Genomic DNA, 21,107 nt, shown 5'->3' on the forward strand with positions numbered 1-21,107 from the left:
GATAGGGGGAGAGAGATATGGACGATAAATGCGAAGGGTAAAGGTTATTGGCGTCCGGGAGGAGGGAGAGTGGTGGAAGATTTTTAAAATTTAAGATTTGACATGGCAGGAAATATGGTTTGGAGGCGTTGATATACCTCTTACGTGTACAAATATCTCCGAGCATGTATCTTGCAACAACCATAAAATCTGCAACCTACCAATGAGAATATATATAGTAATACAACACTTCAAAATAAGCACTTAAATATATAAAGTAAAAGCTAAATTGTTGACGTAATAGCAGAATAAGTATCCAATAAGTTCATAAACAGAAATGTTTGATATTAAAAAGGCTCATTCCTAAGCAATTTCACCAAGATATGATTAGATATCCTTCCATATAAAAGAAATTACACATAACTTCCGCTATATTCTCAAGTTTAATTCAGTTAAAGAGATGGTAAAGAATTCTTTTTGTAAAAGAGATGTCAATGCACAAAATACATTCCTCTAAAATTTCACCAGTCTTGCAATGAATGTACAAGGTTCAAATCATGGCATACAAAATATCCTTAGTTCTCTGCAGTTGATCTTACATGTGGGATTTGGAGTTGGTTGATGTGGGTCGTCCAAATAATATAATTTATCATTATTTTTATAATTTCACTTTAATATTCCATAAATGTATTTACATAGGATCGCATTCTCCATTCACAAGGTCAGTTGTCGATTAATATATACATCATAGTGTATATTGCATATCTATGTTTAAGAAAATTAATAATATGATCTTTTCAAAAGCATCTTTGGTGAAATAAGTTATGTAAAATCAAAAAGCTATTGTTCGGGCTTTTTCATATTGTTTGTTATTTACAAGCTCAACCCCCACTTGAGCCTAATTGTAGAATGATATTCCACACACGATGGAGAGCATAAACTCAGACACATCCAAAATATTACTAGTGTTCTGCAATTAATCTTTACGTAGTCATTGGGGCGGGTTTATGATAGAGAACGTGCTTTGGGTCTTATATAAATATATGAGTAAACATTGGGGGCTTAATTGTAATATCTATTATTATCTATTTTGCACCCTATCTAGAATTATCTCAAGAATAGCATAAATAGAGTAGTGATAGGATTAGTGAGGTATTGAGTATTTTGTAGCTTTGAGTATCGGCTTTAGCTTGGGCAGGAGGTTTCTCTTGAGAGAACTTCTCTAATTAGGGCAGGAGGACAATCATTTGGATTTCCTTTCTGATTTGTTCTTATTTCCATTTAGTAATCAAATAGCTACCTAGATCTATATATCTCATATTTTAGTTTCATTTATCTGTTATTGGATTCATGTTCCTATCAGTTTACGTGTACCTATCAGATTATGTTGTTTAAACATTTACAAGCTCAATGAATATAGCTTTTTTTAATATTTTATAATTTACTCTCTAAACTAATATTGGTAAGACCAAAACAACTTCTGTGAAAATATTTTACTATAGTGAGGTTTCTTAGGCTATCCGATATGTATGCAAATTGTTCACCCGTGTTTTCTTATCACCTCATCACAGCTTACTTCACAAACACCCTTACAGTACAAGGGAAATATTCTCGCTTAGAGAGAGGGAGGGAGAGAGAAGAACAAGAGATGTCTTTGTGATCGTCCCAAACAGTCAATGTCTTCATGATCTTCCGTGACGAGCATCACTCCACAAGACATCAAGCCCTTTGGGAGCGGTGTTCACACATGGAAGGAGAGTGTCGCGTAGGTACCTACACGTAAAAAGGCTTCCATATTGGCCAGCCTTATCGTTTTGGTTTAGTGATGCGGTGATAATATGATTCCAATATACTTTTGAGATATGTTCTAGCTAGGTCTAAAATGCAGGCTTTTACATAGATAATTTTGTAGGTTAGTGGACTATGGGAAGAGAAGGATGGTTTGAAGGCTAGGGTTAGGTATCTTTAAGCTCTAGTAATATAAATGATTTCAAGAATGCCTTCTTTGCTTTCTCATTAATTATTTGATGCCTATCTAGTATTTATATCCAATACCAACACCTACAGATATTTGTCACATAATCTTGTGGAATGTTGATTGCATAACATCTTTCACAAACTATCAAGATATTTGGCACATGCATCTACTCTACCGATGTATGGAGAATGGAGACAAAAGCAAAATTACCCATATTGTAATCTAGAAGTGTTGTGTTTTGATTTAAAAAATTAAGTGGCTTGAAGAGTTTTGTAACTTTTATAATATTAATAGAAGCTTTGGCACAAGTTAAAGAGTTGAGTTCAATTATTGTTATAACTTTTAGAGGGTGTTTGGCTAAGTTTTTTAAAACACAACTTATTAAGTTCCACACCACTACAAGTAAAAAAATAATTGGATAAAAATAACTTATTCAGATGGAAAACCTCTAATAAATCATTTTTTTATAAATTAACCTCACTTACTTATTAACTAATAAGCTAATAAGAAATAAGTTTTTTTTGCCAAACACTCCTTTAATACCACCAACTAGAGTTAGTATCACATCACTTAAAGGATTCGTAATTGGAGAGTTTTTTCAATAAGATTTTCTTCACAAACCTCCACTATAGATTATATTTATAAAATTAAATTACAAGTATAAAAAAGCTCCATTATCATGCCAACTGGTTTGAAGAAGACGACTCTTTCCAAATTAAAAACATAAATCTTAAGTCCAAGTGTCTTGTAGCACTTTAAACACATAACCAATTTAATTTTTCTAAGGCAACTCACTTCGAATCAATAATTATCATAAATCCAAAAACCAAACACATACAATAACCATAACAAGTAAACATTTGTCCTTTCAAAATTTCGAAACAAAAATAACCTTAAATTTAGATATTCTAAAACAAAAATCAAAACCAGAAATTACATTACCAAAAGCATAATCTAATTCAACCTCTGAGCAGCCTCCTTTGCAAGAACCCTCTCTTTTGCCTTAGTTTTTGCCTGTGACTTGGAACCCATTATTCCACCACCCCACTTCTTCCTGTACTCCTCATACTTATCATTGAAGTTAGCCTGAAACACCAAATCAAACATCATAAATCAATAGAATCAAGTCTCCAAATTTTTACTAAAACTATAAGGGCATTTGAGTCTTTTGCCCAGATGACAGATCAAGAGAAAGCGTGCTATGTGTAGTACCTTGATTGCCTCCAATATTCGGCTGAACTCCATTTTATCCTCGTTCTTGACTGTAGTCAAACACAAGGCTGCTGCAGTTTTCTGATGGACAATCTGAATCATACAAAAAGAATTGTTACTCAAAAAACTGAAAATGAAAAAAAGAAAGGTAAAAAGTATGATAAAGGGAAAAACTTACAGTTCCTAAACGAGATTTCCCCTTTACAATGCAGTAAGGGATTTCCATCTTTCTGCAGAGTGCAGGAAGCCAGACAACCAATTCAATTGGATCAACATCATGGGCAATGATCACCAATTGTGCCTTGTTCTGAAATGGAACATGATATGTCATTAAGCACTTTAGAAGAAAGAGAAATAGAAGATTACAGTGAGGGCAAATGAGAAAAACCTGCTCGATAAGGTAGGTAATATGGTTAAGACCATACTTCACAACAATGGGTTTCTTAGCTTCAACAGTCTTTCCTTCTGATTCAGCTTGAGCTCTCTTCAACAGGCGTTCCTTTTTGGCTGCTTTGTCTTCCGGCCTGTACTTGAGTAGCATCTTGAACAAAGTCGTTGCTTCACAATTTCATAAACAGAGATTTGTCTATCAGTTTGATGAAACTCGGTGGATTGTAAAAGGAGTAAGAACATAGTTGGAATTAGAACAAAATTATTGTTAAGGATGAACAGAATACCGAGATTCTTGTCAAGGGTTTTGGTAAACTGGTTCAAGGCTGGTGGGACCTTCAAACGTTGCTTGAGGATTCTCCTCTTTCTCTGAATTCGGACGACTTGAGGCCATCTTACGAATCTGTGAAGATCCTTCTTAGGAGGCAAAGCTCCACCGATTCCAAATTGCTTTGGTCGTTTCTCGAACAATGGATTCGCGACCTTCTCCTGGGAAATTAGATAGACTCGTAGATATTAACAACAGAACTATTCCGATCATACTCCAGGGGTTTTCAAAATATGTAGTTTGATTTCTTCTTATGAGTAAACGAATTTCAGTTTCAAAATCTATGTTATCGATTCGAGTTTACTGCGAATATATAAATGCTACTTTTAGCTATGGAAATGAATGAAAGCCGGAAATCAGTCTCAGTTGTCATACCGTTTTCTTCTTGGTTACAATCGGCTTTCCACCCTTCTTCGGAGCCTGCAAGTAATAAGATGTTACACGACTATGATTAGCATTATACAAACAAAACCCGCCTAAATCAACTTAAAATTTTGATAACTAACGATCAATCAACCATCCTATAGAGCTGGGAGTAGAGTTAGATAACCAACGTATGCACATTTCCTTACAATACGAACAGAAAACATGAGATAGTTAGATGGAGTTAGGATGCTCACCATTTGTGAAAACTTGGATTCGCAGCTTCGAAACGGCGATGACGAAGAACCCTAACACAAATGTATAGGGGTTTTCCTTTTACTAAGGCATAAAACGATGTGATCTGATATTTAGGGTTTCGCAAACTAATGAAATTAGAGTTGGGCTTTGCTTGGTTACCGCCTGGTTTGTAAACTCTCTCTACGGCCCAATTCAAAGTTTATCAGTTATGACTTCATGCGTGTTGGATAGTTGGATATTCTCCAAAATAATTAGAAGTGATAAGTGGATTTTAGAAGTTACATAATCGGCTATTGTGACATCTAGATTAGTTTGTATGTGAATTTTATTGTAAACAGAAAATATGGTCTAAAGTGACAAAAGTCATAAAATGTTGAACATTTTGTTTGGTTGATACATTGTTATATGATGAAATAATCTTTGGAAATTCTTTTATGATCGTTAGAATATGGGATGGATCATTAATTGTGTAATTTTGGTTAAAAGGATAAAAATGAAAGATTTTGCTAAGTATTAAATCTGCATAATAGTCTACTAGAATGTGTTTCGACGTAAAACAAGTTCCAAACATACTTATTTCGGATTGTGATTATTTTTGCTTATGAATCAAATTTTAGTTATAAATAGGTAAACTCACGTTTATTGTTATTTTTTATACTTATTCCTGATTTATTTCTTTTTAATATAAAAAGGACCATTTTTGTTTCCACGTTCGGCCTAAAATATATTTAGACCGACATCAGCTATAAATAACGGATTCATGATATGATACATAAAGATAGTACGATACTCCACTTGTTACGTATGTTGGCATACGTAATATTCTCCTCTAGCACGTATCACAATATGTTACGTTTTGGGCTCCTGGTATAAAAACTTCTCAGGAATCACCATATCCTTTAATTGCTCTCGCTCAGACACACTAGACTGTAAAGTTTTTATGAGATCTGTTGCCCCCACGGCTTAAAACCGCATTGTCACACCTCTCATTGGGATTATTTAGTTCTCCTTCCCAACCGATGTGGGATTCGGTGCAACCTGCCTTCACCCCCTTTTACTGGATTTGACATTCTCGTCGAACACATCGACCATTTTCATCGCTTTGATACCATTTATAACTTCCCCTTCTGACATATATAACAATATTGGCCGATTTAGACTTCCAGCCCGAAAACTTCCTAGGGGACACCCATATTGGAATCGCTCTCGCTCGAGCATGCTTAAATGCAGAATTCTTATGGGATTTGTTGTCCTTGTTGATTTAAAACACGTCGTGGCAGATAATGTATCCACACCCCTCATAAAAGATTTATTTGAAAAATGTTTGGTGCAAAAAAACATGTAAAGGTTTATATTACAATATTTTTTGGATTTCGGACTAAGCATTTCGAACACTAAAAAAACATTTTGTTGTCATAATTGTATATACAATTAATTCATAACACTCTTAACTACAGTGATTTTTTAGCCAAGGTAAATATGTCGGCTTGGCTTTTATCTTTTATCGGCTCACTAATTTTTTCACGGGCTGGTTTTTTTTTTTTTTTTGTTATCGTTTCTTTTCTTTCTAGCCGATTTTTGCTACAAAACAATAGGTGATCGGAATAGGGGTTTAGGGTTGTCGATGGCGATGATTGGGAAATTGGATGTGTACTTATCTTGTTATTCTTCATCAGATGAACTGAGAAAAGTGATATTCGAGATATCAAACTTATGGTTTTCACTGCAATTCTTCTTCTCTTTAAATTTGCATATTCAAGTTTCATAATCCTCACTCTATACACCGATTGCTACTATAACAACCCAAAAATTAAGAGCAAAATTTTCATTTAATAATTAGAAATTCCAACCATGTTTGTTTTTCTAAAATTCCATTATATAAACTCATTGTCTATAAGATCAGAGTATCCAAAACAATAAGTGCGGAAATATTGGAGAGTGCATGCTGCGCCATCAAGTCGGGCCCTTGCCCTTAGAACCAGAAGTACCTGAAACACCCAACAAAACTGCAAGCAAAGGCTTAGTGAGTTTCCCAAAATACACACAACATATAACCACATAATGCCATGCACATATAAACATAGATTTGCCATGGACTCCTTCCATAGTCTTCATTTGGAATGGCATGGGCTACCCTCATGGTCTTACATCCAAGGGCCATGGACCCCCCCCCCCCCGCCATGGTGTTACCAAGTGTCATGGGCTCCCCTAATGGTCTTCACATAAGACATAACATGCCAAATAACAAAACCAGTTACATATTCAACTATTGAAACCTAAAATCAAGTAATGGGTCGGCATTGGTGTCTTCGACCCTGTGGTATAGTGAGAAGGCTCACCGCAGTCTACTGAAAACAATAATTGTTCGACTATCAGTCCAAAATCTCACACTAAATAAATATACAAATAATCCTAATTAGGATTATAACACAACCTAGTCTAAGAGCCCAAAATCCTAAGCGCAAGTCCCTCCATGACGGCCCAAAAGTCTTTCCTTCACTAATGGGCCTAAGATCAAAGTCTAAAATTATAATGGGCCACATGGCTCAATAAGGCCCAAACATGACATCAATAGCCCAAAATAATTCCCAAGGCCCAACTACCCCTAACTATCTAGGCTCAAGGCTAAATGGAGTTCAATTAGCCTAAAAGCCCACCGTAAGCCCAACACCTACAGTAGAATGTACCTACACTAGTCCGGGTAATGCTCTCCCATCTCGTCCTCCGGGTCCCAGATCCATTCAAAGCCTCTTTGGTGTTGTCATTGCACCTTCGCTAGCCTCATCTCTTTATTTCGAAGAGCTTTAGTTTTTCTATTTATAACTGTAATGGGATTCGCAACATAGTTCAGACTCTCATCCACCTAAATATCATCCAATGAATTGATTGCAGTCTCATCTGATACACATTTTTTTAGCTGAGACACATGAAAGATGTTATGAATTTGACTCAGCTCATTAGGGAGATCCAGTCGATACATAACCTTGCCAACTCGGGCAGAGATCCTAAATGGACCAATAAATCGGGATCCCAACTTGCTCCTATTCCGAAAGCAGATGACACCCTCAACAATACAAAATACCCCACCTGAAACTCGAGATCCAACAGGCATCGATCAGCATAGCTTTTCTGACGACTCTGCGTGACTCACAATCTGTCACGCACCCGATGAATCAACTTAATAATCTTAAGCACCAATTCGGTGCTTCCCATAACTCGATGGGCATCCCCCTCCCAAACAAACTGGAGTTTTACACCTCCGACCATACAACATATCAAATGGGGGTCAGTCAGTACTAGCATGATAATTGTTGTCGTATGAGAATCTGCCAGTGGAAAGTAAGTATCACAACTCCCCCAAAGTCTAACACGCACACTTGAAGCATATCCTTGAGCGTCTGGATCATTCAATCACTTTGACCATCAGACTGGGGGTGGTAAACAGTGCTGAAATGCAATTGAGTACCTAATTCCTAATGAATCTTCATCCAAAACCTAAAGGTGAAATGAACATCGCGGTTCGAGACCACCGATACCGGCACTCCATGCCTGACTATCACTTCCCTCACATAGATATTTGCTAATTTCTCAGCGGATATACTATTAGCAATCGGAATATAATGAGCATCCTTGGTCAGGCTGTCCACAATAACCCAAATAGAATCAACACCTCACATCGTTCCGGGTAGCTTCGTGATAAAGTCTATGGTGATCTCCTTTCATTTCCATATGGAAATGGGTAATGGCTAAACCTTGCCATAAGGCCTTTAATGCTCAACTTTGACCTTCCTAAATGTCAAACACCGCTCAACAGACCAAACAACTTCCCGTTTCATGCAGAGCCACCAGTAGCTTAATCTCAAGCCTCAATACATCTTCATGGCCCCCAAGTGGATAGAAAACTTGGATTTATGCACCTCCTCCAAAATCTTTTGCCTCACTCCCCCAAAACCCGGAACCTAAGCCCTGCCACATTTAGCCAATAATCCATGGCTGTCTCGAACAAACAATGGAATATGCCCCCTAATTCGCTCAGTCTTCTAATTCTCCTTTTTCAATCCCTCTTTTTGTGCCCCTTGATCATATCCATCAATGGTGAGGTAACTTTCATCCTCAAGTAAACATCCCGGATTGGTGCACTTGCCGCCTTAAGGCTAAAAGCATCGGCCACCATATTGGCATTCACAGGATGATACAAAATCTTACAGTCATAATCCTTCACCACGTCTAACCACCTCCTCTGTCACGTATTCAAGTTCGATTGATCAATCAAATACTTCAAACTATTATGATTGATGAAGATAGTGCATCGAACCACATATAAATAATGTCTCCAAATCTTGAGGGAAAAACTACCGCCCTTAATTCCAAGTCATGAGTGGGGTAATTTGCCTCGTGATACTTCAGCTGCCTCAAGGCGTAAGCAATCACGTGCCCCACTATATAAGGATAACCCCTAAACCCGAAATAGAAGTGTCACAATACACCAGAAAATCATCCAATCCCCTGGGCAACGCTAGAATCGGGGCCTCGTACAATTTTTGTCTTAAGGTCTCAAATGCCAATTGTTGGTCTAGACCCTTGGTGGTTGTTGACGCCAACAAAAATAATAACCCTAAATATTACACACTAAAATATTGTATAGTGGTAAAGGGGTAGAATCCACGGAGATTGGTTCAATTTATAACTCTATGAAAAATCTCTTTGTAGAAATACTTGAAAAATAACAAAAAAATAAAATTGGAGGGGGTTTGGTCTTTTAAAATACTTGAAATTAAACTAGAATTAAACTAAGATTTAAATCGACAATTCAACAAAAAAATAAGAATTTGATATAAAATCAATAGGGGAAAGATGGTTGACTTAGGGTTTCCTCACTTTGACTTTTTGATGAGCATATCATTATAATCCAATGGTGCAATACTTGTTTTAAATCCTCAATTTGGCCATAGTAATCCAAGAAGCTTGAAATCACCTAGACTTTTCTTAGTTTTTAAAATGGTTAGAGAAGCTCATAACAATTTCCTTAGTCAAACTCACAATTTTCATTAAGCATGTAATTAGTGAAAGTCAACTAGCATTAAGAACTAAAAAGTCACCAAATCCAAGAGGAGTCAATTGCTTTCACTACCATGTTGGAGAAAATGTTTTTATGATTGTGTGAAGCAAAAACAACACAAAAATCATTTGTTGCTTGCTAATTTGAGGGTCCTTTAGTTAATCAAGAAATTAGCCAACTAATCATCACAAACACATTTAAACTCATGAATAAAAACATACTAGTAGTGATAATATGTTAAAACACCAACATTTCCATAAAGATTTAAGAACAAGTTCATGGATTCTTCAACATTCAACAAAAGTTCAAAGGATTCAACAAAAAGTCAATCAAGATTAGTTTAGCTAAGCATGACTAAACTCAAAGAAGCAAAGTTAGAGAAGATTATACCAAGCATTTTACAATAATCAAGATGTGAAAAGAAGATGTTCTTGAGGTGTTCCTGGCCTTCAAAAGTGCTCCAAACTCCAGAGAGAAAGTGTCAAAATCGAACATCCAAGATAAGGATGAAGAGGCACACCAACCTTCCCAATATAGAGCTCTAGACAAAATCCCAAATTTGCCCTTGTCAAGAATCCATGTGGGCCACGGGGAATCTTACGCGGGCTGCGTGACTATGACAGAGTTTTTGGGCTTCTTCAAGATTTGGGCCCCCACAGGTTAACCATTGGCCCAATTCGAGTCTAATCAGCTTCTAGCCCATTTTTCTTCAATATTTCTTCAATTTGAGTCCATTTTTCCTCTCCAAATCAACTCGAAGCTTTCGTAAACTCCCAAACATCGATCTGGCACACTCAAGATTTCTCTTGCGTCTTTCAAATTTAAAGCTCAATTCTTCCAAGCCTTCAAGCACTTGACAAGTCCACTCCATTAATCACCTCCATAGCCATCAAGCACGAAATTCCCATTTCCCTTCAAGCCCAATCGCCTCCCAAGTGATCCCGCTCCGCTAGTCTCCTTAAAATATGAAATTATACTCACGAAACTAGAAAGTACCTGAAAGCGATCATAAAATAACGAAAAGGAAAATATGCATGGAAATTAACTAAAATGCGAATGAAATATGCTAAAATAAACTATAAAAATAAGTAAATAAAATGAAACTATCAACCCCACCGAAATGTCACACTCTTCTTGGTCAAGCGGGTCAAAGGTACTGCAATATTTGAGAAATCATGGATAAATCTCCGATAGTACCCTGTCAGACCTAAGAAACTCCAAATCTCGGATGCGTTCTTTAGAACCTCCCAACGCATCACTGGTTATGGGGTCTATTTCACCCCTACCACTACCACATAAAAATATATTGCCAGGCATATATTGGTGCCCGACCTACCCTCCGGTTTATTTCAACTGGTTACGGGATCTATTTCACCCCTACCACTACCACATAATAACATACATAAATCACATTATCATCAAACAATATGTCAACGATGATAATTATCACACAAAAAACCATCATACTATGCAATAAATAAAGGGTCGGCCTTGGTGCCTTCGACCCATAACATTCACGAAGGGAGACTCACCTCAAATGCATAAGCTCACTGAAAGAAATCCATGGTTGTTGCCCTGGTGACCTCTCAAACTATCAATGCCAAAATAACACCCAATTACCAATTGGGTTCCAAACTATGCTCCATACTCCATACTCAGGGTAAAATGACCATTTTACCCTTAGTCTAACTAGACCCACAGCTAAGACCCAAGCCCAAAACTAAACAAGCCTAAAACGACAAGATCACTAAAAAGACCACTAATGGCCCAATTTCCAAATTGGGACCAAGCGATATGGGCCTTATCATAAAGCCTAATAATTCTTTGTCCAATGATAAATCTCAGATGGCCCACGACCCAAATAACAAGTCCAACAAAGTGTCCCAAAGGAAAGCAAAGCTCGAAATGCAACAACCCAAAATCCATCAGGTCGACGAACATGGGGCGTATGCTAAACTACGATGGGCGTACTCGAGGGGTTCCAAATCGTGAACAATAAGAGGTAGTTGGGCGTACCTTCAGTTATGTGGGGCGTAATCAATGTTTGTCCAAAACTTATTTCACTACTTAATCCGTTAAGTCCTTCCATCAAAACCTCATAAGACCTTCCAACTAAGTCACTCAAAATGAGGTTAGGATTTCTGAAATGAGGCTTAGAAGGCAAATGAGGCTGAGAATGAAAGAGCCTTGAGCTCGTAAAGATGTTTAAATAGTGCCCAAACCCTAAAAATTAGGGTTTGGTACTCTTACCATTACGCTGGGCGTACCCCCACTACGTTGGGTGTACCCAACCAGATACGCGCATCCTTCCTCGCCTGCATGGGGCCGCCTTACCAACTGATTTCCATTAAGGGCCAATTCTACCAATTTCTTCAAAATGCCATAACTTCCTCATCTTAGACCCGTTTCCCACGAACCTTATATCCATGGAAAGGTGGCGAAAAGCCTTACGCTTCTAGCAACACACCCAAGCTTTAAAACCTCACGAACAAAACCCGGATTCATTAAAAGAACAAAATATCAAATTACAATTATACCCTTGGCCTCCTAAGACACAATCAAACACTTTGATCACTTTGACCATAACACCCACACCGGAGAAGGGCTAAATTCTTACTTTCCCAAGGCCCTAAGCCTCATGACAAGTTGACCACTGAAGATTGGACCGCAGCCATGAATAAAGAAGCAAATCTGAAAATGAGTGTTACTACTCTTCCCTACTTAAATTAGATTATGTCCTTGAAATCGCTCCTTACTAACACTCGTAACCCATCTTGAGGAAAGCACATGAAAATTCTACGCATAAAACGACCTTCCCAAGACAACTAAACCCAAACCAATTTCCATTCCGAAGAAAATAAACCCTAAGCTCCTGCAGGAAACCACTTCTACCTTTTTGAAACCTGAAATTCACATTGGTCTGACTCCCTGACAGGCCGTTTATGTTGTAACATTACCAAACCAAGCTTTTATTAAATAACAGACCAAACATACACTTCTAAAACTGATCAACTTGATGCTACCAACATAACAAATTCACTGACCATAACCAGATGCAGAACACTTATGCTTGACAGAAGGCTCAGACAATCCTTCGAGTAAGAGATTCATCTCTGCAACAGTTAGACTCAAATGAGAGCTGCATAACAGGGTCAAATCAATCACTTTTAGATTATTTAATCCCTCTGCTAGTGACTTAGCACTTTCAATCAACAAGCTACTCCACACATACGAACCCTTAAATCACTACCACAACCCGAAGCATCACGTTGCCTCTTATTTGCTATCCTAAAAGTAATCGAGACCTCCCTGGTCCCAACTTATATGCCATCTCTATGGATTACCGAGTTCCTGCTCGGTTGTTGAGCCAAAGAACACCCTCACAGTCGTTGTATGCGACCTACGAAAGGAAACTTCGGCCGATAATAATTACCCGAACCATCTCGACACTAAACTTGATGCTAACCTGAACGCCATAGGACCAAATATAGTCTTACCTCATTCCCGATCTCCCACGACCTACCATTTTCTGATTCCAAACATGTTGTGGCCCTCCCACAACCTTGCGAACGGACTCACCTCGATCTAAACCATTTAAAGAAAACTGTGAGCAAGTCATAGATTTACCACAATCTCACCGCTGAACATGGACCGATGAATGCTACGATCACCATGCAGTCTTACATCACTCCTACATTAACTGACCACTAGTGAATGATACGGGCCACCCCGTAGTTTTACTACGCTTCTACACTAACTAACCACTAGTGAATGCTACGCCCACCCTGCAATCTTACAATACTCCCACACTGCCACAACTGCCGCCTAATGCCTTACCACTAATTTATCTATCCGGAAACCATCCATATTCAAACATGCAGCTAGCCAAACTCTCTAACCGACACTACTAGAAAAACAGCTTATTACGACGCATAATGCGTGTTGTAAAATGCTCAGACAACGTGCAAATACGTGTTAAGGAAGGCCCTGTCATAATGAGAGACGTCATGCTTTTACGACGCACAATGCGTATCAAGGAAGCCCCTGTCATAAAGGAAGATGACACGCATTTGTGTGTTGTAACCTTATGACGTATGTTTAGGACACACATTGTGTATCATTAAAGCCCCTATCATAAATTAAGATGACACGTATTTGTGTGTCATAAACTTCAACAACCATTTACTATATACACATTTACGAAGCATGTTTATGATACTCATTTACGCATAATACAAAAATATGGAAACAAATATATACAAAAAATAATCAATTTCATCCAATAACATCATGTCAATAAATTGTAATACATTGGTATTAAGGGAAACTGATTGTACATTGTTACTAAGAGGTTTTCTATAACTATATAACCTATTACTACTTTGCTATTAAGGGACACCTTGTTTTCAGCTATCATGTAAAAACAACTCCTCCATGTCAAAAAAAAAATGGTTGTTGTCCACCGGGTGTAGATGGAAAATAATGACCTGAACATTAGCTGAAACTAAAAAGATTTTATTAATCATACAATCAACTGTTGGAGTATGTGTCTAATTCCATAGCTATAATTGGTATGTACTTGAATTGATAGTAGCAAATGTCCTTTTGGGTTGCCTTCAAACTTGGCAATTGAATAGGATTATTGTTGGAGAAAGAAAAATGATTTATTAATTTATTACTGGGTTAATAAATTAATTTATTAATGTATTATGGATATAATATATCAATCATAAATCATATTCTTTAATTAATATTTAATTAGAAATTAATTTAGAATTAATTTTGGGATTAAAGGAATTAACTAAAACTGTAGGGACTAAAGGTGATAATGTTCAAAAGTTGAGCATTGAGCATTCTAGAACCTCCCTTAGAGGGATGGAACGAAATCTAGAGTATCTTAGGGTTTCCTTGGGCTCTAAGGGTGCCTTGGAAGCCTTAGGGAGGAAGTTAAGGGATTAGGGTTATCTAAGATACACCTGCCATATCTTGAACCTTCCTTATCACCTATATAAACCCCTATAGGGTTGGATTTCATCTAAGGGCACTCTAAGAGAGGCTAGGGTCAAATTTTCCACTTCCCTTTTCTCTCCATAGTGATCATTGGTTGCTAGGTTTATTTGTGAGCCATTAGAGGCGCGACACTTGTGGTGCTTGCTACCAAAGTTCAAGATCTTCAAGGATTTAATTGTTATTACAATATAACAATAAAGGTATGTATCCTAACCCTAATTATATGTTAATTTCAAAAATTACATGTGCCTCCTGGGGTTTCTAGTTGTTGTGTTCAATGTTTGTATGTCTAATAGTGAAAACATAGATCCTCAAATTAGGGTTGCATGCACACATATGATTGTTTGTTTTGTATAAAACTCATCAGTGGTATCAGAGTATATGGTTTTTGTTTTCAATAAGATTTGGTACAATTGATTGAACTAGACAAAATTAGGGTTTATAGCTATTAAATCCTAAGGCATTTAAATTTTCGCAATTTAAGGTTTAAGAACCCTATTTTTCGAAAATCCCTAAGGGTTTTCAAACCCTTTCCTTTGGCCACCTTGGAGTCGAAATCTAGGGTTTCCTAACCTTAGAGATTTTGATTATTTGGAAAGGTTGAAAGCCTTGCCTTACACTCCAAGTAGAAGATTTCGAAATCTAAGGAAAAATTAGTAGGTTGTTATTATTGGTAATTATCTTGTAAATTGTTTAATTGGATAATTAAAGATATCCCTACCTAAATTCCGAATTCCATGGATAAATGATTAAATTAAGTTAATAAGTTTAATTTAAATTGGCAATCCTTATTTGATTTAATAATTTAATTAATCATTTAATTTTTGAATAATTATTAAATCAAAGGTTTTTTAAATTTTAAGATTTTAAATTAAATGGTTTTAACTTTTGAAAATTTTAATAATATTAAAAAACCCTAGTATTTTAAAAGTTTAAAATACACCCTTATACTATATAAAATTAAAAGTATTATATATATATATATATATATATATATATATATATATATATATATATGTATATAAGTAAAGAGACGGTCTTACCATTAGTAGGCCTCATTCACGAAGCTGATCTATAAGGGGTGTTTAAGGAAATTGCTTATAAAATGGTGATTGAATGGGTATCCACTCTTACCCACCGCACTCTTGACTAGTAGAGGGTCGTTTGTTGAACACTTTTATAAATTCCTAAATCTTAGTTACTTCAGGAAAAATGTGGAATTGGTGCTAATCCATGAATTTGCACGTTGCACCCGTATTAGTCGATTATTAGAGCGTGTATGGTTAACTGGCACACTAATATGGGACCAATGAAGTGTTGGATTAGTGTCTAAGCCCGTAACTATATTTGGTATGCACTTGACCCGATTGTGAGTGGTCCTTTTGGGTTGCCTTCACCAAAGCAGCTTGATAGGATGATTTATGGAGAAAGAGGATTAATTATGATTTATTGATATATTATATTAAAGGAAAATCATATTGTTTAATTAATATTAGTCAATAATTAATTAAGAATTAGTTTTGTATCCAAAAGAGATTAGTTAGACTTAGGGGACTAGAATTGTAATTATAAGATAATTGCAATTGGACTGTGGATCACCTTGGACATAGGTTGGACGAATATGTGGGAAGACCATAAGGAATTTGTCCAAGGGGTCTTATAAAGGGAGTCTATGGGCTACTTAGGGCCTAAGCAGACATATTAGGGTTTCCTAGTTCAAAACCCTAATAGCCTCACTATATAAAGACCCCTAGGGCACCCAAAAACAGGGCTAAGCATTCCTTAGGGTTTCTTGGACGTTTTAGTGCCTCCTTCTCCTCCCATAAGGCATTCTCTTGCTTGTGGTGTTTGTAAGCCATTAGAGGAGTGACACTTGTGACTTTAAGCTCCAATACAAGAAGATTCAAAGCCACTCTTGAAGAGGTAATCATCCAGATCTATTATTATATGTTAATTTTGAAATATATTGCTAGATTAGGGTTCTTGAGTCTTGGATAAACTGCATGTACAATAGAGAAACCTAGATCCAAGCATTAGGGTTTATATGAGCACATATGATGTTCTTTTGTATAAATCCCATCAGTGCTATCAGAGCCATGATTGGTTTCTGTTGTATGTGATGCAATGTTTGTTTATCTGCTTAAAATCGAGTTTCTGGCCTCTGCCCGACATGACTCGGAGAGTCAGTATCTGGACTTGGCGAGTCAGCCCAACTCGGCGAGTCCAGGGAGTGACTCAACGAGTTTGGCCGTCAGACAGAGGGAAAATCAGGATTTTTGACTGTTTTTGTATTTGGATAATTACCAAAATTGTTTTGAATAATAAAAGCTGATTTTTTACATATATTTTATGATTATCCTTACAAAATTAAAAGAAAATTACCATTTATTTGAATAATAAATTAATTATAAGATAATCATTGATTATTTAATTTATTTGGTGAATTATCTTGTTAATAATCTTGATTAGGTCAAACTTAGATAATCATTAAATTAATTGTTTAATTTAAAATTATTTGCTATTTGTTCCTTTGTGTTTTGAAAAGTTTCAAAACTTGCCCTCAAGTTTTGGAATTTAAATTTTAATTAAAAGTTTAATTTTAAAATGTTAAATTGTAAAATCCTAATTTTTGAAAAAGTTCGAATTGCACCTTTATGGTTTTATTAAATTAATTAAGTGTATAATTAAAAGAGAGTTAACAAATCCATAGTAATATGGTTTACATTTAATTAAATTAAAAGTGTAATTTATTAAAGTAGACCACCTAGTATTTTAAAAGTGTAAAATACACCCTTATACTATATATAACATTAAAAGTCTAATATTATATATGTATAACTTAAACTGCTAGTCTTACTGTTAGGAGGCCTTATTCACGAAATCGATCTGTAAGGGGGGTATAAGGTTATGGCCTATAAAATGGCCGTTTAATGAGTGTCCACTCTCACCTAGCGCTTCCTTGATTGATGGAGGGTCGTTAACCGAATGGGTAGGATAGGTCAAACCCTCTCCTCATTAAAAGTATAATGAATTATAAAGTAACTAAATGTTTTTACAAAATTCCTAGTCTTAGTTACTTTAGGCAAAAGTGAATTTGATGCAATTCCATGAAATTACACTTTGTACCCTTGCTAAGACGTTAGTGGAGCATGTGTGGTTAACCGACACACTAAATGGGTTCTAAGAAAAGGTGGAAAGGGTGACTCGATGTTTGTTATAGTTCGGTGGAGCGTGTGTGGTTAACCGGCACATCGAATAGGTGAATGTAATATTGGGGGCACCATGTATATTTGCATGGCTATTCACACTCTGTTTTGTGATCCTCGGCATCCCAGTCACAAATCGAGGGGCATATCGAGATTTAAACATGTCTTTGAAAAGTTCAATGAATCTCAAAGGATCTATGAGTTTTCAACACATTTAAAACTTAATCTCTTTTTCGTTTTTCATGGTGGAAAATTAGTGAATCGTTATTCACTTACCTTCAAATGTTCTGCAATTTGGGTTACAACATCCCTCTCCTAATTGTAGAGTATTGTGTTGGGTCCTAGCCTTAATATCTCATTTGGGTGTTATATTAAGGACTCAATCAATCAACTAACTTGAAATTTCTCCCGTTTTGTAGATGTCAAAGTATGACAACTATGTTTTTCCCAAATCCCTTGGGAAAGGTTTTCCACATGAATATGATATTCCACGATTCGATCGAGGAACAAGAGATCATGCTTCACTTCCTCCACCTCCTCCTATTGTTCTCCCTAACCCACAAAGTCAAAGGCTTGAAAAGTTCAAACTCACTCAATCCCTTTTGGTACGTAAACATGAAGAAGGAAAGTCTATGTGTGCACACGTCTTATAGATGAAGTCACACATTAATAGGTTAAGAATGTTGGGAGTCGTTTGCAGTGAGGGGATTGATGGGTTTCGAGCAAAACGTCATTCCTATGGTGTACATGCAAACCCTAATAGCTTTTGGATCTAGTTTGTCTAATGAACATGCAATTGAATATCCAAAGCTATAAACCCTAGATCTATCATATAAGAAGTGAAATAAGGGTTTAGTAATTATCTTTGATTGTTATATAGCAATAACAATCAATCCTTGGCTTCAGAAAGCTTAGTGTATCAAGTGTTGCACCTCTAATGGAGTCACAAACACCACTAAGCAATTGGATGATGAAGAGAAGATAAAGGAGGCTCCAAAATGTTCAAGAAACCCTAAGGGTTCAGTCACCACGTTTTTGGGGCTTAGGGGCTCCTTAAATAGGTAGGCAATTAGGGTTATCTAACAAGGAAACCCTAATTTGACTGCTTAAGCCCTAAGCAGCCCATGGACCCTTTCTGGAACATGCATTGGACGATTTCTAATGGGCTTCCCCATAGAATTCGTCCAACCTATTCTTCCAAGGTGATCCATAGCCCAATTGCAGTTATCTTATAATTACAATTCCAGTCCCCTAAGTTTAATTAATCTCATTTAGCCAAAAAAATTAATTCTTTATTAATTATTGACTAATATTAATTAAAAAAATATGATTTCTCCTTTAATATATTATTCTCACAATATATTAATAAATCATAATTAAACCTTTCTCTCCTTAATTCATCATACATATTGCTATGGTGAATGCAACCCAAAAGAACCATGCTCATAATCGGGTCAAGTACATACCAAAGTAGTTATGGACTTAGACACTAATCCAACAATCTCCCACTTGGATAAGTCTAATAACTATTTTGTATAACTTCAGAAGCTGATCAGCAATCATAACTTTCAAAAGTCGTTGTCAACTCTGATCTTATCAGATACGCGTGTCCTTTAGATAAGGGATTATATATTCCTCCATTCTCAAGATATCATATAGACACGAGACATGGATTTAAATCATTCTCTCTATCTATGTATTGTTTCTCGACATCTTATTTATGACGACTTACAACAGACTACAATTAAACACATCAACTTACTACTGGATTGGCCAAGCGCTTAGGGTGTCATCATTAAATCATCAAGGGGCCTACATAGATCGCTTTTATCCCACCTTGGGTAAAAGGAATGGATAAACTTTGACTCAAATGCTCGCTTGCACCTACTGATCGAATCACACACAACAACAAGTTTTATAACACCAAGTTACTGGTGCGTTTACTTTTCATCAATGTGCAACCGACCAGCAAATAACAGCTCACACGTCTCGGTTTCAAGAATATACAATGTTATCATCTCACTAATCACCTGTGATAAATCCATGAAGTGATTCAAGTGAGCGTCGGTTTAATCCAACACTTTAATCTTATCAAAGCACTTATGAACTATGCAACAAACTTGTGCATGTCTAAACACTTTAGACAATCTACAAACAGATTCATGACAGTCTTCCTTCATACCTACTTCCAACGTATGACTGACTGTGGAGGTTTGAATAACCCAGTTATTCTGGAAGTCAAAACATGCAAAATGAAACACAACGATAATACTTAATCCTATATGGCCCCAAAACTTTTGAGCGTAAATAAAACACTTTTATTTAAACACCATATTGACTACTCATTATTCATTGTTTAATGTTTTGAATAATCAACTTATTACTTGAATTACAATAATAGTTGTCCTATGCTCCGAGCATGCACACTATGTTACCTATGATCCTTACTTTGTGAAATAGATCAATTGAAAACCTTTCCAATGAAACTCATTTCACAATTCCCAATCCTCATCATTAGTGTAAGAATACCAAATTCTTGCCACTTTTCGAATATGTTAGATTCTAACATTTTATGCAACGATCCTTTCGTAATATCATAGCACAAAAGTCACCATGACTTGGCTAATGAAATTCCAAGGTATTCTATCGAAAATTGTTACAAGACAATTACATAGACGCGAAGTCTCACATTCAAAGTACATTCCTTTGAACATCCTTCTTGCATAAAAGTTTCTAATCTAGCCATAGACTCTCAATATCCAACTCCCAATATGGAAATGTTTCCACATTTTCCATATGATAACTCATTCTAAATAGAATCTTATTTATTCAAAATAATGTCAACATGGTCCATCCAATACTGTACTTCCAAATACTCACAAACAAAAAATCCTTGGCGAACCTTAGATCGTCCTTTGATAGTTGTTTAATTATTTTAGCCAAAATCGTTCTAGTCCTTTTCTAATCTTCATGCGCTAAGCATTTGGAAAATTTTAGAATGATCAAATATTATAACATATGCAATTGATCCTATACCCTAAGCGTATGGGACATGATTCATAATGTCTTACATAAAGACGTGATACTTTACCAGTCTTTTGCTATAATATTTCTAATTGTCATGTTCTCACAATTTTGATTATGAAAAGGGATGCCGTAATCATAACCAAATTTTGAGAATGCACTTATCTTTTCCATATATAGAATTTCCTCATGCTGAACCATTCTAACACAACATTCATATATATTTGATTACATTTGATTAAAATTCCACAATCTAAGCCTTTAGATTTGAAATGAAGTATAATATTCTCTCCCTTAATT

General features: G+C 36.2%; 1 protein-coding gene across 2 annotated transcripts; it reads right to left on the bottom strand.

The window, feature by feature from the left end:
- Window positions 1-2,748: 2,748 nt before the first annotated feature.
- On the bottom strand, window positions 2,749-4,642 carry LOC144997350 (large ribosomal subunit protein eL8y-like). Of its 2 annotated transcripts, XM_078957237.1 has the most exons (7): window positions 4,508-4,642; window positions 4,263-4,307; window positions 3,847-4,048; window positions 3,558-3,727; window positions 3,348-3,476; window positions 3,170-3,262; window positions 2,749-3,043 (listed from the first exon to the last, which is right to left on the bottom strand). In XM_078957237.1, exons 1-7 carry the CDS (start codon window positions 4,508-4,510, stop codon window positions 2,912-2,914), a joined length of 774 nt encoding a protein of 257 aa, XP_078813363.1. In that variant the 5' UTR covers window positions 4,511-4,642; the 3' UTR covers window positions 2,749-2,911. The 2 variants fall into 2 exon arrangements, with proteins under 2 accessions (XP_078813363.1, XP_078813362.1); XM_078957236.1 differs by having other exon boundaries at window positions 3,348-3,727.
- Window positions 4,643-21,107: the final 16,465 nt, after the last annotated feature.

Source organism: Lactuca saligna, chromosome 5 (assembly GCF_052625555.1).
Source record: "Lactuca saligna cultivar CGN05327 chromosome 5, ASM5262555v1, whole genome shotgun sequence".
In the NCBI taxonomy this organism is placed as follows: domain Eukaryota; kingdom Viridiplantae; phylum Streptophyta; class Magnoliopsida; order Asterales; family Asteraceae; genus Lactuca; species Lactuca saligna.

Bases quoted from the DNA above. Each gene is read 5' to 3' on its own strand.
- LOC144997350 (XM_078957236.1), bottom strand. The intron at 3,728-3,846 runs GTATTCTGTTCA...GAAATTGTGAAG, and splicing joins AACCCTTGACAAGAATCTCG to CAACGACTTTGTTCAAGATG. The intron at 3,044-3,169 runs GTACTACACATA...TTGGTGTTTCAG, and splicing joins GAATATTGGAGGCAATCAAG to GCTAACTTCAATGATAAGTA.